At 43.0% G+C, this 22,929-nt stretch overlaps 1 protein-coding gene across 2 annotated transcripts in view; it reads right to left on the bottom strand.

The window, feature by feature from the left end:
* Window positions 1–392: 392 nt before the first annotated feature.
* The window catches only part of eif2d (eukaryotic translation initiation factor 2D), a 59,039-nt gene continuing 36,502 nt past the window's right edge, over window positions 393–22,929 (bottom strand). Inside the window, exons 9-15 of one of the 2 annotated variants that reach the window (XM_063065187.1) lie at window positions 18,476–18,579; window positions 15,662–15,814; window positions 11,501–11,590; window positions 8,098–8,193; window positions 6,333–6,453; window positions 3,740–3,914; window positions 396–1,442 (exon numbers count right to left, since the gene is read on the bottom strand). In XM_063065187.1, coding sequence (XP_062921257.1) covers window positions 1,369–1,442; window positions 3,740–3,914; window positions 6,333–6,453; window positions 8,098–8,193; window positions 11,501–11,590; window positions 15,662–15,814; window positions 18,476–18,579 — 813 coding nt within the window. In that variant the 3' untranslated portion in view covers window positions 396–1,368. Of the gene's footprint in view, window positions 1,443–3,739; window positions 3,915–6,332; window positions 6,454–8,097; window positions 8,194–11,500; window positions 11,591–15,661; window positions 15,815–18,475; window positions 18,580–22,929 lie in introns of both variants that reach the window. The other variant, XM_063065188.1, reaches the window with a different exon arrangement.

The raw sequence follows: 22,929 nt of genomic DNA, 5'->3' as shown, positions 1-22,929 counted from the left end.
GGAGCACCAGACGCAGTATATCACCCCAGTCGACTCACAGGTGAAGTGTTGCTTCACCTGGAAGGACTGTCGGGGGCCCTGAATGGTGGTAAGGGAGGAAGTGTAAGGACATGTGTAGTACTTGTTCCACTTGTAGTTTGTAAAATCAGTTCAGAGTAGTGAAGTTCTGCACGCCGGTTCAGGAGTCTGATGGTTGTAGGATAATAACTGTTCCTGGACCTGGTGGTGTGGGACCTAAGGCTCCTGTACCTCCTGCCTGATGATAGCAGTGAGAAGAATCACAACCTGGCTGGTGTGGGTCTTTGATGATGGATGCTCTTCCTTCAGTTAGTCCTGATGAAGGGTCTCGGCCTGAAACGTCGACTGTACCTCTTCCCAGAGATGCTGCCTGGCCTGCTGCGTTCACCAGCAACTTTGATGTGTGTTGCTTGAATTTCCAGCATCTGCAGAATTCCTGTTGTTTCATGTTACTGGGTAGTAGCTTTGAATTAAAAAAGATCATGGGATGAATTAGATTGGGGGTCTGGAAATATGCTCTCTGGATGAATGGAAACTGAACATAAACAGAAGGTCAGGGTTCATTAACACAAGAGCTTCTGCCAATGCTGGAAATCCAGAGGACACTCACACAATGCTGGAGGAACTCAGCTGGTCAGGACGCATGTATGGCAGTGAATAAACAGCTGATGTTTCAGGCTGAAGTCCCTCATCATGAAATTCAACGTCGGCTCAAAATGTCGACTCTATTCCTCTCCATAGCCGCTGCCTGACCTGCTGAGTTCCTCCAGTATTTTGTGTGTGTTGCTTTAAGATCAGCACTAATACTGATACAGTAAGTCTCACTTTTGGGGCTTAATCTGCCCTCGTTTGTCCTTCACAATGCTTGGAAACGGGCCATCACCCTCCTCTCCAGGCTCTTAACAGTGGCTTCACTCGCAACACCAACAATGACTGAATCATCTACAAATGTCCACCGCATTAAACACACACTGCCAGAAGGTTTAGTGTATGGAGTTTTATTACAGTTCTTCTGTACTTCATCTTATTGAAGTCACTTGGACAGCATTGCACAATGAACTTCTTTGTTGAGGGATTTTGGAAAACGCATTTGCACAGAACACTGCAAAGTAGAGAGACCTTAGGATCTGCCAGTGACCTCGCCTTCCCAGCAGTGAATACAACTTATTCTATCCACTCGTAGTTCAGGGCTGGTTTACAGCTTGAGCCATTCCTTTCAAATGGTTTATTCAAGTGGAGTACTTTATACAGACCCGCCTGCTCTTTCATTACCTGCTTTGGAAACCACTAATTAAAGATTTGCCTAGAAGCTAACAGAAACAGAGACTGGTAGTGCGGCCGAATTGTCCATCATCTCCTCTTCTTGCCACTTTTTGGGGCTTTATTCAAACCTTGAATATACTTTGATGGGATGCTGTACTCCTCTGTAACAAGATTACAAACAATCGTTAGACAGAATGTCGTAATTCCCAGAACCGCCATTTCAAATAATTGATGCAGATGTCAAAACGATGACTATGCAGCATAACATAATAATGATTAGTATCTTTGTTAGTGGTGGTAGAGGCAGATACATCAGGGACTTTTGGAATGGTGTTTTGCTCCTATTCACTACGCCCATAACAAACAACAAATAACTCAGAGTGTACCAATCATAAGCGCATTTATTTTGATTATCACTGCACAAGCCCTGGTGATAGCCTCCAAAAAAAAAAGACGGCATAGTCCACTCCTTTACACACAAGTGCAGCCACCAATGCTATCAAGGAGAGGGTACTGTTCTGCCCTTTGGGTAATTAATTTGTATTTCTACGCGATTAAGCGCACTCAGCTTTTATTTTAATAAGTAATTTCTGATCTGCACTGTCTATGCCACCCTGAGCTACCTGCCAGCCTAGTCATCATATAGGAGCCCAAGCACGGAATGATGAACCCTGGGCACCCTCCCAAGACTATGGTCAACACGCTCTGAGAAGACAGCGGCGCGGCTAATGTAGATGAACTGAACACACTGATGAGGGAGAGGGAGAAGTGGAGAGTCCGTCATCATGCCCGACGCCGGCCCCCTAGGCCTGAGTCGACGTAGTAGTAGTCTGATCTGTATTATGTTACTTCCTGTGCCGCTAGGAAGTAGTAAGTAGAAAAACATATTGGCTGGCAGTTGGCCAGAGGTTTATGTTGGGAGCAAAAGAAGTTTCTATCTACAGCCATCCTGTTGTTTCCCCAGTAGCATTGCTTGTAAGTTGATGCAATATTGTTTAGAAGTTAAGCCAAAGGTATCAATAGGATTTTACCACAGCAGAATGTCATTTTTGAGTTCGTTAGACACTAACCTAGATGCTAATAGTTTGCACATACTATATATCTGTAGTATTTACTTGTCGGAATCTTATAATATTTACCTTCGGGAAATTTACAAAGTTCTTACTTGTGTGAATGGAACAGTATGGTAATTGCACTGTATTTGTTTTTCATTTTCACTCCTTATTCACTCTGTTATGCCACAGAGTCCGCAATAAAACCAAGGTGCTTGGAGGCTATAGCCTGACTCTCATGAATGGAGTTTGGCTGCCTCTCTAGTTAATGTTAAAACACACCAGCGAGGGCAGTACAGGTACAATCTGTCCGTCTGCTTAATCAGCTGGTCTGCAATTTGTCAAGGACTCAGGTTCCAAAATGCCATTTTAAAAAAAAAGTAAAGTACATTTTCACAATGGAGATAAGAGGTATTAAGATGTCTAATACCAGAGGGCATGCATAGTGGGGGGGGGGGGGGTTCATTTCAAAGCAGATGTAAAGAGCAGGTCTTTTTTAAAAACACAGAAAGTGGCGGATGCCTGAAATGCATTGCCTGGTATGGTGATGGAGGCACATACATTAGGGACTTCTAAGAGATATTTAGATAGGAACATGAATGTGAGAAAAATGGAGGAATATGGACAGTGTGTAGTCAGAAGAGATTAATTTAGCTAGCTATTGATTATTATTAATCTATCATCCTTTGATGCTGACAGTGTGCATAAGTGATATATGACGGGAATATTTCATGTACGGGCTAAAGACCACTACCCCATCAGGCAAAATAGCAAAATTTATTCCCGAAGGATTATAGCGGATTTTTAGGACACAAGGCACTGCAAAAAATGAAACTTGGAGCATCAAACGATCTTAAACACAGGAGATTCTGCAGATGCTGCAAATCCATGGCAATACACAAAATGCTGGAGGTACTCAGTAGGTTAGGCAGCATCTATGGAGAGGAAGAAACAGTCAACGTTTTGGGCCAAGGCCCTTCATCAGGACGATCTGCTGGGGGAAGCAGGTCAAGGACTATCTGTGGGGGAGGGGGGTGGTGATGAACTGTCGATCTTTTGGGCTGAGACCCTGCATCTGAGAGGGGAGAGGGGAGATGGTGGTATAAATGGGGAGGGGTGAGACAGGCTCCGGATACATTGGATTTTAGATGACCATCTCCAACTTTGTGATTATGTCCCCTCATTAGAGACTCTCTCCCCGGAAACATCTCAACATACACTCTGTTATGTCTCCTTCTAATCCTATCGCGTTTTAAAATACCAGCCCTCCTCCTTCAAAATTCCAAAGAATTTTGATCCAGCTTCTTTAGGCACTGACGACTAGACAACCTGAAACATTCCAGGAACTAGGCTAATGAAAGACGAAGGGTTATTTTACAGGGGAATGTGTAAGCACAAGTACTTACCTGTTAGGAGCTTGGCAACATGATTAACCTGGTTCCCTTGAACCTGAACGACTATCTTATCCTTTGTTCCAGGGATCAGACTCAAGGTGACACTGGCCTGGGCTTTCAACTGAAGGGCGTTTCCAATGGCCTGAGGATCAATGCCGTACACTTCGAGGTTTTTGATCAGAGTTACCTGTCAAACAGTAAATTTCTGCATTAAAAGGACAACCTGCATGTCTATAAATATAATACCAAGCAAAAGAGAACCACACAGAGGTGTCTATAGTGGGAGAGATGGACGGACAATTTCAGAGTATGGGACACAGATGTGAATCACAGCACACAAGGCTGAGGGGGTTGAGAGTCTCAGGTTCCCAGAAGTGAACATCGTCAATAGTCCAGGTCCATAACCAAGATACCATCCCACCATGACCAAAATAGTGCATCAGGAGGCTAAAGAAATTTGCCATGTCTCCTTCAACTCAATAAAAAGTCGGTGAGAGTGACCACAGAAAGCATCCTATCTGGACGCATCATGGCTTGGCAAGGCAACAGCTCTGCCCGTGACCACAGGAAAGTGCAAAGAGTTGTGGACACAGCTCAGTACATCACACAGACCAACCTCCCCTCCGTGTAATCTGTCTGCATTTCCACTGCCTTGGTAAAGCTGCCAACATAATCAAACACCCCAGCCATCTCCGATATCCCCTCTTCTCCCCTCTCTCACTGGGCAGAAGAATCAAAAGCCTGAAAACAGATATGGCCAGGCTCAAAGGCAGCTTCCATCTGCTGTTATAAAACCAGTTGACAGTCCCCTCATAAAATAAGATGGAATTTTGACCTCACATTCTGCTTGACATGGCCTTGCACATTATTGCCTGCCTGAAATGCATTTTCTCTGTAACTGTAACAGTTTATTCTGCATTTTGTTATTGTTTCTCCTCAATGCAATGATGTGATAAATTGACCTGCAGGGCTGGTATGCTAAATATTTTCCCTGGTCCTTGGTACATATGACAATAATGATAAACCGCAAAATTGAAAGGCATAAAAAACAAAAAAAAGTGCGTGATATACATGATATACAACTGGAGAAGAAAAGTCTAGAAAAGTCTAGGGAGGGACATGGAATGAGTGACCAAGAGAGAAGATCATGCTGGATCAGAGAGAGAGGAGAGTTTCATTCTGACTTGGTTACAGACCAGTCCAGCTGCCCACGATCCTATCCCTCACAAGGCCCGTACTTGCACCATCCTGAATCTCGACAAGGAGAGCTGGTTGAGATTGACTGAACCACTGAAAAATACACAGAGAGTAGCCAAGGGTATCTGGGAGGGATTCAATCTCAAACAGTGCAAACAGCGGGGAGCAGGTTTAGAAAGGAGACAGGCTGGGAGTTTGGAAAATTGCATAGTACCAGCAAAATAAGCAGGACCCACTGACAGGATGTCAAGGCCATGAGAGCGGGAAGTGAAAGGACGGATGATGGAAAGCCCAATCTGAACTTAATCGTCCTCCTTCTTCAAAGAAAGGGGCTTTCCTTCCTCCACCATCAATGCTGCCTCTGCCTGCATCTCTTCCATTTCGTGCACGTCTGCCCTCACCCCATCCTCCTGTCACCCCACCAGATCAAGACTGGCACAACACAGTCCTGGGTAGATACCAAGCAGAGGTTCAGGAAAGAGACATTGCAAACATAGTTGGGTTGACAAAGACAATGAAACAGTTTATAAGAAAGAGAGGAAGTGAAATGACACCCAATAGCTACAGTCCTGCTGCTTTGCAAGTGGTGGGGGTGGGGAAGGTAGAAGTGAGTACTGGAGATATGTTATCAGGTAGCACATCTCAGCACCAGGATAAAAAGCAAGACTCCTATGGACACTGGGCAAACAAGCTGAACACACAGGCAACACTTAGAGAATGCCAGTATGAATGAAGAGAGATTCCCCTGAAAATAGCAACAGTCAAAATACATTTATTATCAGTGTATACTTTGACATGCATGGATTTATAGGAAAAGAAAGAAATACAATAGAATTTATGAGAAACTATTCAAAAATAAAGACTGACAAATAACCAATGTGCAAAAGAAGACAAAATGTGCAAATATAAATAATACTGAGAATGTGAGTTGTGGACTCCTTGACAGCAAGTCCATAGGTTACGGAGCCAATGTACTTTTATTTACTTATAGAGATACAGTGCAGAACAGGCCCTCCAGTCCTACGAGCCGAGCCGAGCCGAGCCACTCAGCAATCCCCAGATTTAAGTCCAGCCTCATCACGGGACAATTTACAATGGCCAGTTAACCTACCAAACAGTAAGTCTTTGGACCGTGGGAGGAAACAGAAGTACGCAGAGGTATCTAATAAAATGGTCAGAGTGTATATTCTACATCACAAATCCATATATTCAAAACACAGCAAAAACTACACAAGTAATTCACAACTTGATAATACTATAAACTCTGAGTGTCTGTAAATATTAACATTGTCAAAGAGAACACCTCGGTTAATCAATAAAAGCTGTTCATGTGATAAAGCTGCAAATCCTCATTGAGCAATGAAGAATCCATGCCAATCCCTGGGGCAGTTAGTTTTCAGTCACTGACCTTTTTGTTTGAAGCACGCTGTGCGACATCAATGATGATGTGTTTAATGCAGCCCTTTCGAATGATTGGCTTCTGCCCAGGAAAACTCACTTGATGGCATTCCTGCAGCCTCTCCAGACACCTGTAAAACAAGCGCATCTCTAATCCATTAGAGCATTAAATCAGATTTAGCAAAAGAGTTGATTAAATTTTCATTAAACCCTTCCCCATTGAGGGTAATTAGTGTCCTCTCCTACTGCACTAATAACTACTTTGGCATGCATGAGTGCCATGCATTTTAATAAGTAAATGACAGACTGTTCCCTGATGTTTTGGAGAGACCGAAGAGATTTATGAATGACTAAAGCCAAGCTCGGATACAGATTTATTTAAAAGCTTGATTACAGAAGCTCTATGCATCAAATGGCTCCATCCCTCATGGCTTTAGACCCTCTGGCATCCACAAATCTTCACAGGTACTTGACGTACCGCTAACCCTTTTCTGAAAGCCATGCGTCTATCTTGCTTTCAGGCATCTAACATCGCTCAAAGTTGAAAGTTCAAACTTACTGTTTGAGTATGTATACCATACACAACCTTGACATTTATCTTCTTGCAAGCACCCACAAAACAAAGATTCAATAGAATCTAACAAAAAAAAACATGCAACGAAGACCGGCAAACATCCAATGTGCAAAAGAGGATAAATTGTGCAGATACTTCGAAAAAGTACAACACACACACAATACATAGAACAGGAGCTGTGGAGTCTCCAAAAGTGAGTCCATAGCTGCAGTTGGTTCACTGCAGAGCTGTGAGATTTCCCCTTCTATAGCCTCTGAAGTTTCTTAAAACCCGACATTACCAAGGTTTTCGTCATGCCCCCCCCCTCCCCGATACTTCATTTCCTTGGTCTGATTAGTTTGGTGAGGCACTCTAGAATGTGTTTGTACTTTAAAGATGTATAATACTTACCCCGCCAGTGGAGGCGGCTGAGGCAGATACATTAGGGATACTTAAGAAACTCCTAAATTTGGTCAGAGCCACCTTATGTAAGGACATTCCAGTACCTAGTGTTACTTTATGTACATATAACCAAGCTACATATATGAGCTATCGTATGTATTTATGTTTATTGTGATTTTTTAAAATTATTATTGTGTTCTTTATCTTGTGGTTTTTATATGCTACATCAGATATGGAGTAACAGCGATTGTGTACTCCGTTACACCAGTGTACAGAAAATGAGGTCACCCTAGGGCAAGGTGTAGCACCTGTTTAGCCTGTCGACCAGGGTCACGCAAAGCCATGGGAGCAGGTGGTGGATGGTCGTATGAGCAGCTGGTACACGTCATAAGTCCTGGTTATGCAAACTCTGAAGAGTATTGATAATGGCTGGGGTCACCCATCTTTCAAAGACACTGCCCAGAATGCCAAGCCACTTTTGTAGAAAAATTTGCCAAGAACAATCATGGTCATGGAAAGAGTATGATTGTCCACATCATATGACACAGCACACAATGAACAAACAGGAAATGACATTAAACAACCTTGAATCTTGAGATAGGCACATGGATGGTAGAAAATGTGGGATTATGTATGAGAGAGGGTTCGAATTATCTTAGAATAGGTTAAAAGGTCAACACATCACTGTGGGCCGAAGGGCCTGTACTGTGCTGTACTGTTCTATGTTTGATATGTAAATTGGTATTAATCTTGTTGTTACAACACCCCAGTAGATAAAATTGCAATGTTACTGTCTTATTGTGGTAGTTCAATAACTTACCTGGCAAAGAGATCATCCCATTTGAGTTTAGTGACAGTGTGGTGCTCACATTTTTCCAATATGCAGTCACAAAGAGTGGGATTAACAATGACATAACTGTATAGGAAAAACAAACAAAGTTATCACCTCAGTGTGGTAAGAATAATGAAACTAATTACGTCCTCTTGACTTACACTAATGTCACTAAATATATTAGATGAGGGTTGAATCCAAGTATCAGTGGATATTTGGATTTCTATTACATGGTCCAAAGTCCAGTTTATTGTCATTTGCAGGAGTATATTTGTGCATAGCTACATCAGAATCAGAATCAGGTTTAATATCACTGCACATGTTGTGAAATCTGTTGTGTTTGCAGCAGCAGTACAATGCAATACATAACAACAAAAACAACTGAAACACAGGAAGAATATATATATATATATAAAGTAGTTAAATAAGTAGGGCAAGAAAGTAGTGAGGTAGTGTTCATAGGTTCAATGTCCATTCAGAAATCTGATGTCAGAAGAGAAGAAACTGTTCCTGAATCACTGAAAGTGGACTTTCAGACTTCCGTACCTCCGTCCTGATGGAATCAACGAGAAGCGGGCATGTCCTCTACTTTATAGATGCAATTACAGGAGACTTTTGAGCTGTGCCTGATAGCCCTCCAAGAAGACCACAAACTCGTGGCTTGTGTGCCTCAGTGACCCGGAGAGCTGTGTTGGCTGGAGTCAGGGCTTTATGCTTTGGCTCTTGGTAGGGTCACCCATATCAAACAGGTCAAAGGGTAGAGGACAGACTAAGAGTGATCCAATGGTCATCCAGGTTCGGGGGCTCAGCTCAGGACTAATAATCCTGACTGGCAAAACAAAATTGTTATGGAAACAGCAATGAAGGATCCTGCTACATCTGAGTGTGTTGGTGTACTTGAGACAACACCTGAGACTTGCATGACTGACAGTAGTGAACACTGAGAGGATAAAGGAAGCCCTGAACACTGCCTGAGGTGGAGGACCTTCACTGCTGTCCAAAATGGCAGCAGCGTAACGGGCAGTAAGTAGGCCAGTAGACTAAGCACAGATCCATGCACAAGTGTATGTCTGTACAGGTGCAATGAAAAACCTAATACAGTGCATCACAGGCACATGGGTTATGTGCCTATCACGGTCTATCTATAATATACTTTATACTTCATTGTCACCAAACAATTGGTACTAGAACGTACAATCATCACAGTGATATTTGATTCTGCGCTTCACACACCCTGGATTACAAATATTAAATATTATAAATATTAAAAATAGTTAAAATTGGTAAATATTAAAAATTTAAATTATAAATCATAAATAGAAAATAGAAAAATGGGAAGTAAGGTAATACAAAAAAACCGAGAGGCAGGTCCGGACATTTGGAGGGCACGGCCCAGATCCGGGTCAGGATCCGTTCAGCAGTCTTATCACAGTTGGAAAGAAGCTGTTCCCAAATCTGGCTGTATGACTCTTCAACCTCCTGAACCTTCTCCCGGAGGGAAGAGGGATGAAAAGTGTGTTGGCTGGGTGGGCTGTGTCCTTGATTATCCTGGCAGCACTGCTCCGACAGCGTGCAGTGTAAAGTGAGTCCACGGACGGAAGATTGGTTTGTGTGATGTGCTGCGCCGTGTTCACGATATATTAAGTAGTTTTCTGCATGGGTAACAGTATCAAGATTTTGCGTTCACAATATTTCGAATTTCTAGGTAAAATGCGTCAATGTGTGAACAAAATTTCTTTTAGCGTCCCCCTAGGGAATGCACCACACTGCAACATGATGAAGCAAAATCAGAAACTGTGTAATGATCCACTGCACAGCCCCTAAGCACCATGGAATGGGAGCTACAAATGAATGTTGTCTAATTGTTCAAATTACTCAGTCAAATCTTCCAAGTGCTCAAGAGAATGACTGAGACAAAGATACACAAACAAAGAGCAGAACATAATGAAAAACTCAAAGTAAATTTATTATCAAAGTATGTGTACCAGATACAACCTTGAGATAAAGAAACACAATAGAATCCACAAAAAAAAATCACACACAACAAAACTGATAAACATCCAATGTTCAAAATCATGGAAATAACAAACAAATACATAAACACGTGAGCTGTCGTCTCCGAAAGTGAGTCTAAAGGTTGTGGAGTCAATTCAGCGCTGAGTCAATGAACTGATCCAGGACTGGCTGCAGGGCAACACCTGCCCCCGAACTTGATGGCGTGGGAATGAATCATTGAACCTTTCATTTTTTTGTTTAATAGTGTTGACGTCATTTTGGTAACAAAACAATTATTATCAGATCAGATTAATTTATTCTCATATGCAATGGAATTTCTTGCTGTGTGAAGCTCACAGTGTTACGTTGTAAACTTAAAGTCACAGTGAAAACGTTAAACATTATTGCATTTAATAAAAGCTAAAGGTCAGGACCTCCAGGGTTGTGATCTCAGGACTGCTATCCATGCCACGTGCTAGTGAGGCCAAAACTAAGAAGATTATACAGTTTAATACATGGCTAAGGAATTGGTGTAGGAGGGAGGACATAAGATTTCTGGATTATTGGCTTTCTTCCAGGGAAGGTGGAACCTGTACAGAAGGGGCGGTTTGCACCTGAATTGGAGGGGGACTAATATCCTGGTGGGAAGGTTTGTTAATGCTGCACAGAGGGCTTTAAACTAGAGGTGCAGGGGGATTAGAACCAGAGGGCCAGAACAGTTAGTGGAGAGATTGTGGAGGCAGATGTTGGTAAGACCTCCAAAAAACTTATTAGGTCTCAAAAGGTTGAGCATGGTGTGACTAGTGTCCTGAGCTGCCTATATTTCAATGCAAGAGGTATCGTAGGAAAGGTGGATGATAGTGCTGAAGATGAGGTAGCTGGTTTACAACCAGAGGCAATGTGTAGTGGGGAGAGACTGTTGATAGGGCAAAAATGCAGACAGCAGGATGAGTTGGAATGTAAAAGGTGGACAAAACCGAAAAGGGTGAATACAGGACTGAAGGCGTTATATCTGAATGATGCAGTATATGGAATAACGTAGATGAACCTGCAGCACAGTTATAGATTGGCACGAATGATGTTGTAGGCATTATTGAATCATGGTTGAAAGAAGGTTATAGCTGGGAGCGTAATTCCCAAGGATCCACACTATATCGAAAGGACAGGCAGGAAGGCAGAGGGGACGGTGTTGCTCTGTTGGTAAAAAGTGAAATCAAATCATTAGAAAGAGGTGACATAGGGTTGGAAGGTGTTGTATCATTGTGGATAGAGCTAAGGAACTGCAAGGGTAAAAAGACCCAAGGGTAACAATAAATACAATGATGAGTGTAAGACAACAGAATGGAGCAAAGAGCAGTAGTTAAATCTACATTAACATGTCAGATGTATCACTTACTTTTTATTGCAGGCGTCTATTAGCTCATTGGATTTCACATAACTTGTGATGATATTTCTAACATCAACACTCGAGAGGGTGGCATCTTTTCTGGGAGAGAAAAGAAATATATTTACTCGTGAAAGGGAAGGGAAACTAAATTCATTACCTCCCAAGTTATGTGTTCATGAACACTAGAAACATTTGCATCAGAACAAAAAAGTTCAAGGATGGTATGGCAAATGTCAGGTTTACTGTTATTGGAAACATTACCCGAACGTGGTATGAAACCTGCACGACAGGGGAAAGGATGGCTCTACAATGGGCAGTCAAAACTGCCCAACACAAGGCTGGCACCAGCTTACCTGCCATCAAGGCCATATATACAGAAAGGGCCAGGAACATCATGAAGGATCTCACCCAACCTGGTCATGGACTGTTCGTCCCAGTCCTATCAGGGAGGAGGTTATGTTGCATTCGCACCAGGACCACCAGGCCCAAGCAGTAAGGCTGATCAGCACCTCCACCCACTAACCCACTGCACCACACCCAACCACCACTACTTTATTATTTCCTGTCAGTCACCTTACATACAGACACTCCTGTACCTAGCATCACTTTATGGACAAACAATTGATCTATGTACATAAGCTATCTTATGTATCTATATTTAATGTCTTTGTATTATTGTGTTCTTTATCTTATTGCATTTTTTGTGCTGCATCAGATCCACAGTAATAATTGTTTTGTTCTCCTTTAGACCTGCGTACTGCAAATCACATTAAACAATCTTTAATCTTAAGGAACTTAAAAAGAAAGTGATCAAGAGCAGTACAGATATAGAGAATGATTATGATGAGCAGACTGAAATAGAAGGATGGAGTATCTTAAATTGATGACAAATTCTTAAGCCCATCACCCCTCCTGGGGCATAGGCCACCAATAGCAGCTTGCCAGAGTCTTCTGTCCTGGGCCAGTCCTTCCCAGGTGTAACCCATGTGCGAAGATCTTCCTCTCCCAGGGATGAGATCTTTGGAGCTTCTGTTGCAGTTTCTGCAGCATTGGGAATTTATGAGATGGAGTTGCTAGCCCCATCCATATCAGAGTTTTGATGTCAAATATCACAGCAACGTACAATAAAGATTTGCCTCCAACTTTCACCGTCCTCAAATTCACCTGGTTCATTTTCGACACTTCCCTCCCCTTTCTCAATCTCACTGTCTCTATCTCCAGAGATAGCTTATCCACCGATGTCTATTATAAACCAACAGACTCTCACAGCTACCTGGACTATACCTTGTCCCACCCCGCTTCTTGTAAAAATGCCATCCCCTTCTCTCAACTCCTCCATGTCCGTCGCATCTGCTCTCAGGATGAGGCTTTTCATTTTAGAACGAAGGAGATGTCCTCCTTTTTCAAAGAAAGGGGCTTCCCTTCCTCCATCATCAACGCTGCCCTCAACTGCATCTCTTACCTCATCCTCCCACCACACTACCATGGATAGGGTTCCTCTTGTCCTCACCTACTACCCCACAAGCTTCCGCGTCCATCACATAATTCTCCAAAACTTCCACCAACTCCAAATGGATCCCACCAACAAACACATCTTTCTGCTTTCCACAGGGGTCGCTCCCTTCGCGACTTCGTTGTCCATTTGTCCCTCCCCACTGATCTCCCTCCTGGCACTTATCCTTGCAAGCGGAACAAGTACTACCCCTGTCCCTACATCTCCTCCCTCACCAACACTCAGGGCCCCAAACAGTCTCTCCACATGAGGTGACACTTTACCTGTGAGTCTGTTGGGATCATCTACTGTGTTGGGTGCTCCTGGTGTGGCCTCCTGTATATCGCTGAGACCTGATGTAGATTGGGAGACTGCTTCGCCGAGCATCTACGCTCCGTCTGTCAGAACAAGTGGGATCTGACAGTGGCTACCCATTTTAATTCCACTTCCCATTCCAATTTGTCCATCCATGGCCTCCTCCACTGTCATGATAAGACCACACTTAGGTTGGAGGAACAACACCTTATATTTCATTTTGGTAGACTCCAACCTGATGGCATGAACATCGATTTCTCAAACTTCCAGTAATACCCCCCCCCCACTTCACCATTTCCCATCCCTGTGTCCCTCTCTTATGTTACCTCCTTGTCCACCCATTGGCTCCCTCTGGTGCTCCTCCCCTCCTTTTTTTATTTCTTCCATGGCCTTCTATCTCTTTCATCAATCAACTTCCTAGCTCTTTGCTTCATCCCTCCCCCTCCAAGTTTCGCCTAGCGTCTCTCTCTCCCCTCCCCCCACCTCGCAAATCTACTCCTTAGCTTTTTTCCCTCCAGTCCTGCCGAAGGGGTTCGGCCTGAAGCTTCAACTGTGCTTTTTTTCCCAATAGATGCTGTCTGGCCTGCTGAGTTCCTTCAGTATTTTGTGTGTTACTCGTATTTCCAAAATTTGCAGACTTTCTCTTGTATATAATAAAGAGTAGGGCTTTGGTGCCTGACTATCTGAGGCTATAAAATACTCTGATCAGGCTGCACTCTGAATAATGCCGTTAATTCTGTTCACCCATGTAAAACCACAACATTCTAGCTGGGAAATACGACTGAGAAGGGCACTGAACCTCATCTTCAAAATTGAACGAACGAATTATGAATCACTGAATCAGTCCCTTTCTGCACACCTCTTCCCTGCCGACAGGTGATGCTTATCTACCCTAATCCCATTTGGACCCAAATCCCTCTCTGCCTTTCCTAATGAAGTAACTTGTAGTTGTATCTGCCTTAACCAATTCCTCTGACAGCTTTTCACGATACTCACCACTCTCTATGAATAACTTACCCCTCTGATCTCCTTTAAATTGCTCCTCTCTCACCTTAAACATATACCCCTTTACTTCTAGCCTCCTTTACTCTTGGAAAAAGATTCTACCCATCCTGTCCCTGCCCCTCATGATGTTATCAACCTCTGAAATATCACTCCTCAGCCCATTAGTTCCAATGAAAATAAGCCCAGCATATTTAATCTCTCCTTTTAACAACATTCTTCGTTCCAGGCAGCATCCCGGTGACTACTCTCTCTTTTGCTACTACATCCTTTCTGCAATGTGGTGACCAGAGCTATATGCGATACTCGTAAATGTGGTCAAAACTATATTTTGTACAACTGCTGGATATTAAATAATTGGACTTATTGCACTGAACCACAACTGTGTCTTGATTTACTAACATGACTGAGGCTTTTGTGTTTGAGTAATTATAAATGATTCCAATTTTAGTTAAGATTTGCCATTTCAAATCAGAATTAATAGATTTTTGATAAAATTACAATGATCAATTTTAGTAATTCTACCCTATTTTTGCTGTAAAAATGATCACAAATAAAGCATATCCAGGTCCCAAATCAATTTTATCTAGTAATATAGAGAACATTATATCTGTAAACACATACAAAATGCTGGAGGAACTCAGGTCAGGCAGCATCTATGGAGGAGAACAAACAGCTGATGTTTCCGGCCAAGATCCATCATCAAGTCTCATGAAGCTTCCTGATGAAGTCTCAGCCCAAAACTTCAACTGTTTATTCTTCTCCACAGATTTATCCTGCCCTGCTGAATTCCTCCAGTATTTCGTGTTTGTTTCTCTGGATTTCCAGCATCTACAGAATCTCTTGTGATTTTATTTGTAAATGTAATACTGAATTATTTCTAATAAGAGATTGTGCAAAAGTAAAGTCTTAAAACTACAAAAAGTTTCATTCCACAGAGAGTGGTCTGTGAGCATGTTGTTACTCAGAGAATGAGTGTAACTACTGAGCTGTAACCATTGAGTTACATACAACTGTCTTAATGGTTACTGGTTAAATTATCTAAAACAAAAAGTCTTAATGAAGTAGCCATAATTTTTTTTAAAAGTCTGCCTGCATTTTTGCTTATACAGTGAAGTTTTTGAAGATACATTCATGGTTTTATTGTATTGCCAGTATAATAAAAGCATTTGAGCATCTTAAAAGCTTTATTGTATAACCGAGAATCCAGGCAGACTCATAGCTACATCGTTCAAGTTCTTTGCTCTGGATAATTCACAGTACAAATAGTACCCGTGAAGGTGTTTTACATATTTGAGAGAATTTGCCATTCATACAAAGAGAGATTGGACTGTACAATAAGACACTTTAATAAAACTTACTTGAGTCCCGCGTGCTCAAAGAGGGGGAGTAACCTACTGGAAACACTGTAAAAGGAGCTGATCTCGGGTGGTTGGTAGAAGATCTCAGTCTCTCTGTCAATCTTCACCACTTCATCATCAGTGGCTGTTTCAGCAATCACAAAGGACTTCAGACTGTGATCAGAGAGATAAAACACATTTCTAAATTGTGTGGAGGCAACTTGGCTTAAAAGTTGTACTGACATAGTAAGCTTTAAAAAAAATATTGGGACAAGGTTCAATGGTTTGGTGTTTCTTTAAATATTGGGATAAAACTCATTGGTGCTTCATTAAAAAACATATTACGACAAAGCAAACATTCCCTCTATATTTTTTTTACAGCTGTATGGACCAACCATTGCTCTAAGCAGGAAATTTTCACATGGCCTGAAAACTGCACACAGCATGTTATATTAAAGATTACAGCTGTACGGCAACAACGGCTTTGTGCGCAGAAGCATTTCAGTTACTCTGTGGCTGTGTGACACCTCAGAGGGAACAGTGGACAAGACTTATTAGCTTCTTCAGTGCACATGACCCCAATTGTGATTGTTATTACAATACTTTTTTGCCTATTTGATAGTTTTAACCCTAAACTGGATTGAACCTGTGGTTCAGAAAGTGTGCCTCCATCGAAATGATCCATCCTGGAATTAATACTCTACATCAGCCACTTTCATCCTAGCCAGTCCCTTGGCTACACATCAAGCTTTCTGTGTCAACATTATCTGTTGAACCACATCCTGTGCAACAAGTTCCATACAGTACAAAGTTGGGCAGAAATATCTGCAGGCTTCTGAAATGAATCAATAGCAGGGAGAAGTCCTCCGTTTGTGAAGCCATGCTCTCTTTTCACTACTACCATCGGGCATAGGGTGCAAAACCCTTAGGTCCCACACCAACAGGTTCAGGAACGGTTATTATCCTTCAGGATTCCGAACGAGCGTGGATAACTTCACTCACAACTCTGAAGTGAAACCACAATCTATGGATTCCCTTTCAAGGACTCTACAACTCATCTTTTCAGAATTAATTAATTGCACATTGGTTGTTTGTCACCTTTACGCATAGTTTTTTTTATTGGCTCTATAGTATTTCTCTGTTCTACTGTAAATGCCTGCAAGAAGATGAATAAATTTACTTTGAATTTTGAAGCCTCGAAGGTACAGGATGGTTGTGGCATGGCATGTTCAGGCCAAACTGAGGCGGCGGAGTCTGGGTCGGAGAGTGGGGAATGAGGCAATGTTTGGCCATTGCTGGAGCGGACTTGGAGGCAACTTGATGTGGCAGAACCAAGGCGAGGCGAGAGGAGACAATGCAGAGCCTGAGTTTCAGAGCAAGGAACGACCCAAGGTTTGGACAATTTAAGCACCAAGCCAGACGGAAAAGATCTGGCTGTCAGGACTGGAGGTGAGAGTGGGGCTGGTATTCAGTTTGCTGTCGGCAAGGTTTACTCGTCTCCGCACTGAACTGAGGCCTGCAGCTGACTCACTTTTGTGAACTTCAGTTCTGAACACTATTTGCTTACTCTCGTTTGCATGATTTGTTTTTTCTCTCTGCACATTGAGTCTTCTTTTGTCTTAATGGGTTCTAGTAGGTTCCTTTGTGGCTGCTGTAAAGAGACAAATCTCAAGTTGTACAGAGTATACATACTTTGATAACATATGTACTTTGAACTTGAACTTTATCTATACTGCTCCCATTTACCCAGACTTAGTCTCCAGCCTTCTACATCTAGATGAATTAAACACTTGGTTAGATGCATCTTTTATGTAGGGAGACTATCTGCCTCCACCACCCTCTTTAGGCAGCACATTTCAGAGTATAACTACCTCTGTGTGACAATATTACCCCTTGGAACTTCCTACCTCTCATACCCTACCTTCAGAAGATTCTTACTGACTTCACTACATTTAACCACACATAAATTTGCATCTCTCTATCCCTCTCGTTATTCTATTTTTGCATTGATAATTTATTTTGTAATTTTATGCCTTTACGCTGTACTGCTGCCACAAAACAAGTATCACATCTAGTAACAGTGATAATAAACCTGATTCTGACATCCTGGTGAATCTCCTATGCATGCTCTCCAGTGCAATCACATCCTTCCCATAGTGTGGCAATCACAACTGCACAAAGTTTAAAGTTGAAAGTAAATTTATTATCAAAGTACAAAAATGTCACTGTATACAACCCTAGGATTCATTATCTTGTGGGCATACTCAATAAATCTATAGAATAATAACCATAACAGAATCAGTGAAAGACCACTCAACTTGGGCATGCAACTGGAGTGTAGAAGACAACAAACTGTAAATACAAAAAATAATCAATAAACAATAAATATTGACAGCACAAGATGAAGAGACCTTGAAAATGAGTCCTTAGGTTGTGGGAACATTTCAATGATGGGGTAAGTGAAATTATCCCCTTTGGTTGAAAAGCCAGATAGTTGAGGGGTAATAAGGGTTCCTGAGCCTCTTGTACCTTCTTCCCGATGGCAGCAGTGAGAAGAGAGCAATTCCTGGGGTCCCTGATGATGGATGCCACTTTCCTGACGCGCTCGATGGTAGGGAGGGCTTTACCCCTGAGGAACTGGGCTGTATCCACTTTCTGTAGGATTTTCAGTTCAAGGGCATTGGTGTTTCAATACCAGGCTGAGCTGCAGCCAAAGTGACCAGGTCATTGCAGCCAGTCAAAGTGACTGGGGTCATTGGAGTACAAAGTGCTCCTTTGTACTGGCACAAGAAGGGTCATTCAGTGACAGGGAGTGGTTCAGCTCTGCATACATACTCTGCATGATCCCAGTTCACAGCTGCGATACTTTCAACGCCCTTGGAGAGTTCCTTCACCTGAATGATCTGCTTCTGTTGCATGGAGTGCAGGAACTTCGAGAGCTGAGGGCAAGATTCCACAGATCACTTTGAAAGCTTAGTCATTAAAATAAAATCAATAAGACTCAAAATACACAACATTCACACCAATCCTGGCCCTGAAACTCCAAGTCCTCTGTAAAAATCGTAGTAGTAGAGGAGAGATGTCATTAAGCTGAAAAGCTTTACAAAAATGTTGCCAGGACCCCTGAGTTATAGCGGGAGGTTGGGCAGGCTAGGACTTTAACTCATTGGAATGTAGGAGAATGAGGAATTGTAACTTGCTGCATCACCATCTGGTATGGAGGGGCCACAGGAATCAGAATCAGGATAAATATCACCTGCATATGCTGTGAAATTTGTTAACTTTGCAGCAGCAGAACAATGCAAAACATAATGATAGAAAAAATGAAATACAGTAACACATATATATTAAATAGAGAAATTAAATAAGTAGTGTAAAAATAGAAATAATAAAGTAGTGAGGTAGAGTTCATGGGCTTAATGTCCAATCAGAAATCGGCAGGCAGAGGGAAGAAGCTGTTTCTGAATTGTTGAGTGTGTGCCTTCAGGCTTCTGTACCTCCTCCCTGATGATAGCGATGGGAAGAGGGCATGTCCTGGGTGACGGGGCTCATTAATGACAGATGTGCCTTTTTGAGGCGTCACTCCTTGAAGATATCCTGGATACTATGAAGGCTAGTGCCCATGATGGTGCTAAGTAAGTTTACAACTCTCTGCAGGTTAGTTCAAATCTGTGCAGTAGCCCCACCCCCAACAATCGACAGTGATGCAGCCAGTCAGAATAGCCTCCATGGTACATCTGTAGAAATTTACAGATCGGAAAAATCTGCAGAAAGTTGCAAACTCGGCCAGATCCATCGTGAACACCAGCCTCCCAGCATCCAGGACGTCTTCAACAGGTGATGCCTCAGAAAGGCGGCACCATCATGACGAAGGACCCCCGTCACCCAGGACGTGCCATCTTCTCATTGCTACCATCAAGGAGGTGGTCCAGGAGCCTGAAGACCCACACTCAACATTTCAGTAACAGCTTCTTCCCCACTGTCATCAGATTTCAGAAGGGACAATAAACCTATATCCATCACCTCACAATGGTTTTCTTTTTTTTTGCTCTCTTTTTGCAATACTTGTTGAATTTTAAAAAATATATACAGGCATTTCTTTCTTTTTTTTGCGTGTGCGCCTGCGTGCGTACACGTTTGCACGTGTGCGTCTGTGTGTGTGTGATGTCTTTTTCACGGCTTTTACAAGGCGCGGAGCGAGAGAGAGACTGTGTGGCGCCCCACTCCTCACAGACATTTTCGCAGTACTTTCCCTTTTATTTTTACGAGGTCGAGTTGCGATCTCGACACTAAACCCGGCACGGATGGAAAGCGTACTCGGGAGCGGACCCGACTGGTTTCGAACCCGGGAACCTCCGCTCCCGGGTCCGGCACCGATGTTGTTGCGCCACCAGCCGGCCCAGGTATTTCTTATTTTAATTATGGTAGAGCAGTCCCAGAGCCAGGGCTGGAGGGCACAACGTGAGGCCACAGAGGTAAATTGTAGAGGATTTGCTGGCCGTTCAGTCTCTCTTTGGCATTATGGGGGCTGCAGCAAAGAAATGAGCCATCAGGACCAGCACAGAGGCTGCTGAGTGAGCATCCAGACGGCCATGGATCAAGAGGTGTGACCTGTGGACCAGTGCTGCTGAGACACAAGCCAGCGCTTTATCAACACCGGCTGAGCCACCTGGGCGAGAGCGTCTGATGTTGAAAGACCCAAAACACTCGATGACCCCAGGATACATCACTGATGATGCGTTCCAGCACATCCTAGGAGGTACCTCACCACCATAGTCTTTTTTTCTTGTCACATAATGCAATGTACCAGCAACGCCCTGGTTCATATGTTTACTGTTATGCTGTATGTATTTCATTCAGCAGTTCTGTAAGAGCAGTCTGCTCTGCTTTCAGCCTGTTTGGGTTATTGTTGAAAATAAGGGATGATGAGGAATGTGTGACATCCAGTTAGGATGGTAGAACCGAGGGGAGGTTTTTCTGGTGAGGGACACTAAGGTTGGGCTTGGGGTTTTTGTCTGGTGGGAGATGAAGGAAGACGACGCTGGAGAGAACAGGTCATAGGATTCGACCTGGAGTGGGACCGTGATTCGAGGAAGTCGAGGCCAAGATTGCTCAAGGATCGGTGAATATGGTGAAGCATTGAGATCCAACTTGCGTACATTTGCCTGCTTAATTAAAATGGGTTCTTTTCTTTTTCTTTACTAACTGAAAACCACACGGTAGCAAATTACACAGCATCCACACAAACCGAGGCTTGGGGTGGGAGAGCGGTCTCAATCCCACGAGTCTGGCTGAACTGGAGAGCATCTTCCCTAGACTTACACGGCCAAGGAAACCAGGGGGTTTCATACAGATGCTGGTACACAACATATTTCGCTACACAGGCCAGTGATAATAAAACTGATTCTGTTTCTGAATGTATACAGATGCATAAAATCATGAGAGCTGTAGATAGGGTAAATGCAGTCACTTTTCCTAGGGAAAGGGAATCAAAAACTGGAGGGCACAGGTTTAGGGTGAGTGGGAAAGATTTAAAAGGGTTTTGGGGGCAATTTGTTCACACATAGGAGTGTGCCCATGTGAAACAAGGTGTCAGAAGAAGTGGTTGAGGCATGGACAGTAACATTTAAAAGACTCTTGGACAGGTACATGGATATGAAATATTTAATGATCTGGGGCAAATGGGACTAACGTGGATGGATATCTTGGTTGGCGTGGAAGAGTCAGAGGGCCTGTTTTTGTAATGTACTGTTCTATCGCTCTACAACTCCAACTATAACATAACACAGGGTCGTCCGAACTTAGTTTACAAAGCTATGAAATTAGAGCATGGGGGCAAACACGGTGACCTTTCCACCATCAGGTTTTACCTTCCTGCCTCTGTGTAAGAACTCAGTGTAATGAGCGTGACTTTACAAGCAGCAAAGATCATACACACATCTCCATAAAGCAACTGTGATTGAAACACATTCAGAAGTCATTTGATGTCTTTTTCAAAACTGGTTAAAGTAGGCAGCACGCCAGCTGAAGTAATTTTAAGCTTATGTACTAAGAACCGTGGGTGGTGGGGTAGAGCTACGTCTCCCCACCAAGGGAGGTGTAAGGTGCTCCTTCCCACCGCTAGCCTGCTGGTTGCACATCACATGTCTTGGCAAGTGACCACCGACTCTGCTAATGGCTAGGGTCACCCGTCTTGTAAAGATATTGCCCAGAAGAAGGCAATGACAAACCAACCATTTCTGTAGAAAAATTTGCCAAGAACGTTCATGGTCATGAGATTGTGATCACCCACGTCATACGGCCCCACACATAATGAATGAATGAATAAGAACTGACAAAATATTCACAGAGATCAGAAGCATTCCTCCAGGGAAATATCATCATTCATTTACAGCACAGTATATGTGTTATCAGACATACCAGGCAACAAGAGGAACATATTAGACAGGAAGCCAGATACCTTGGCTGGATGCAAGACTGCCCATGTTATATGCTTGGCTCTGTGACTGAGGTTTGAACCCTAGACCTTACGACACAGATAAGTGTGCTATTTTTGTACCAAGTTTACAGAAATGGTGATAAATCCACGATGAAAAAAAAATAAACGAATGCAGAGTAAACAACAGACCAGCAGAGGAGGCAATGTTTAAACTACAGAACTATGAAGGATGGGAATTTTCAAAAAGAACGCTCTTAACATATGACGTAAGCAGCCAATTTGGAAGACCTGCAGGAGTTTACGCATTGCCAATGTTGGAAACAATTTAAAAGTCAAACACAAGAAAGTGGTTGAAGCTGGCAGCATCTGCCTGAATCACTCAGACTAAGGAACATGTGCTAGGAGATGGGATTAATATACAAGGGTGCTCACTGGTTGGCATGGATGGGTTGATCTGTACGGCCTGTTTCCATGCTGCATGATTCAATGCCAATGACTAATGAGACTTGAGGTTTTGTCTCAAGTATTCACTATTTATAATCCTGGGTGGCGGGATGAGATATCTCTCTACCAAAGGAGGTGGAAGTCGCTCCTTCCCTCCGCTAGCCTGCAGGTCACCCTTGGGCAAGGTGTACCACCTGCTTAGCCCCCTGATCAGGGTCACGTGAGGCCATGGGAGCAGGTGGAGGATGGTTGTACGAGCTGCTGGTGGATATCACAAGTCCTGTGACCATTGACACCAAACTCTCTGAAGAGCATTGATAATGGCTGGGGATACCCGTCTCGTAAAGACACTGCAACACACACAAAATGCTGGAGGAACTCAGCAGGCCAGGCAGCATCCACTGAA

Source organism: Mobula hypostoma, chromosome 13 (assembly GCF_963921235.1).
Source record: "Mobula hypostoma chromosome 13, sMobHyp1.1, whole genome shotgun sequence".
Taxonomy (NCBI): domain Eukaryota; kingdom Metazoa; phylum Chordata; class Chondrichthyes; order Myliobatiformes; family Myliobatidae; genus Mobula; species Mobula hypostoma.
Note: the sequence above shows the minus strand (reverse complement) of the source record. Positions and strands in the feature narration are given on the sequence as shown.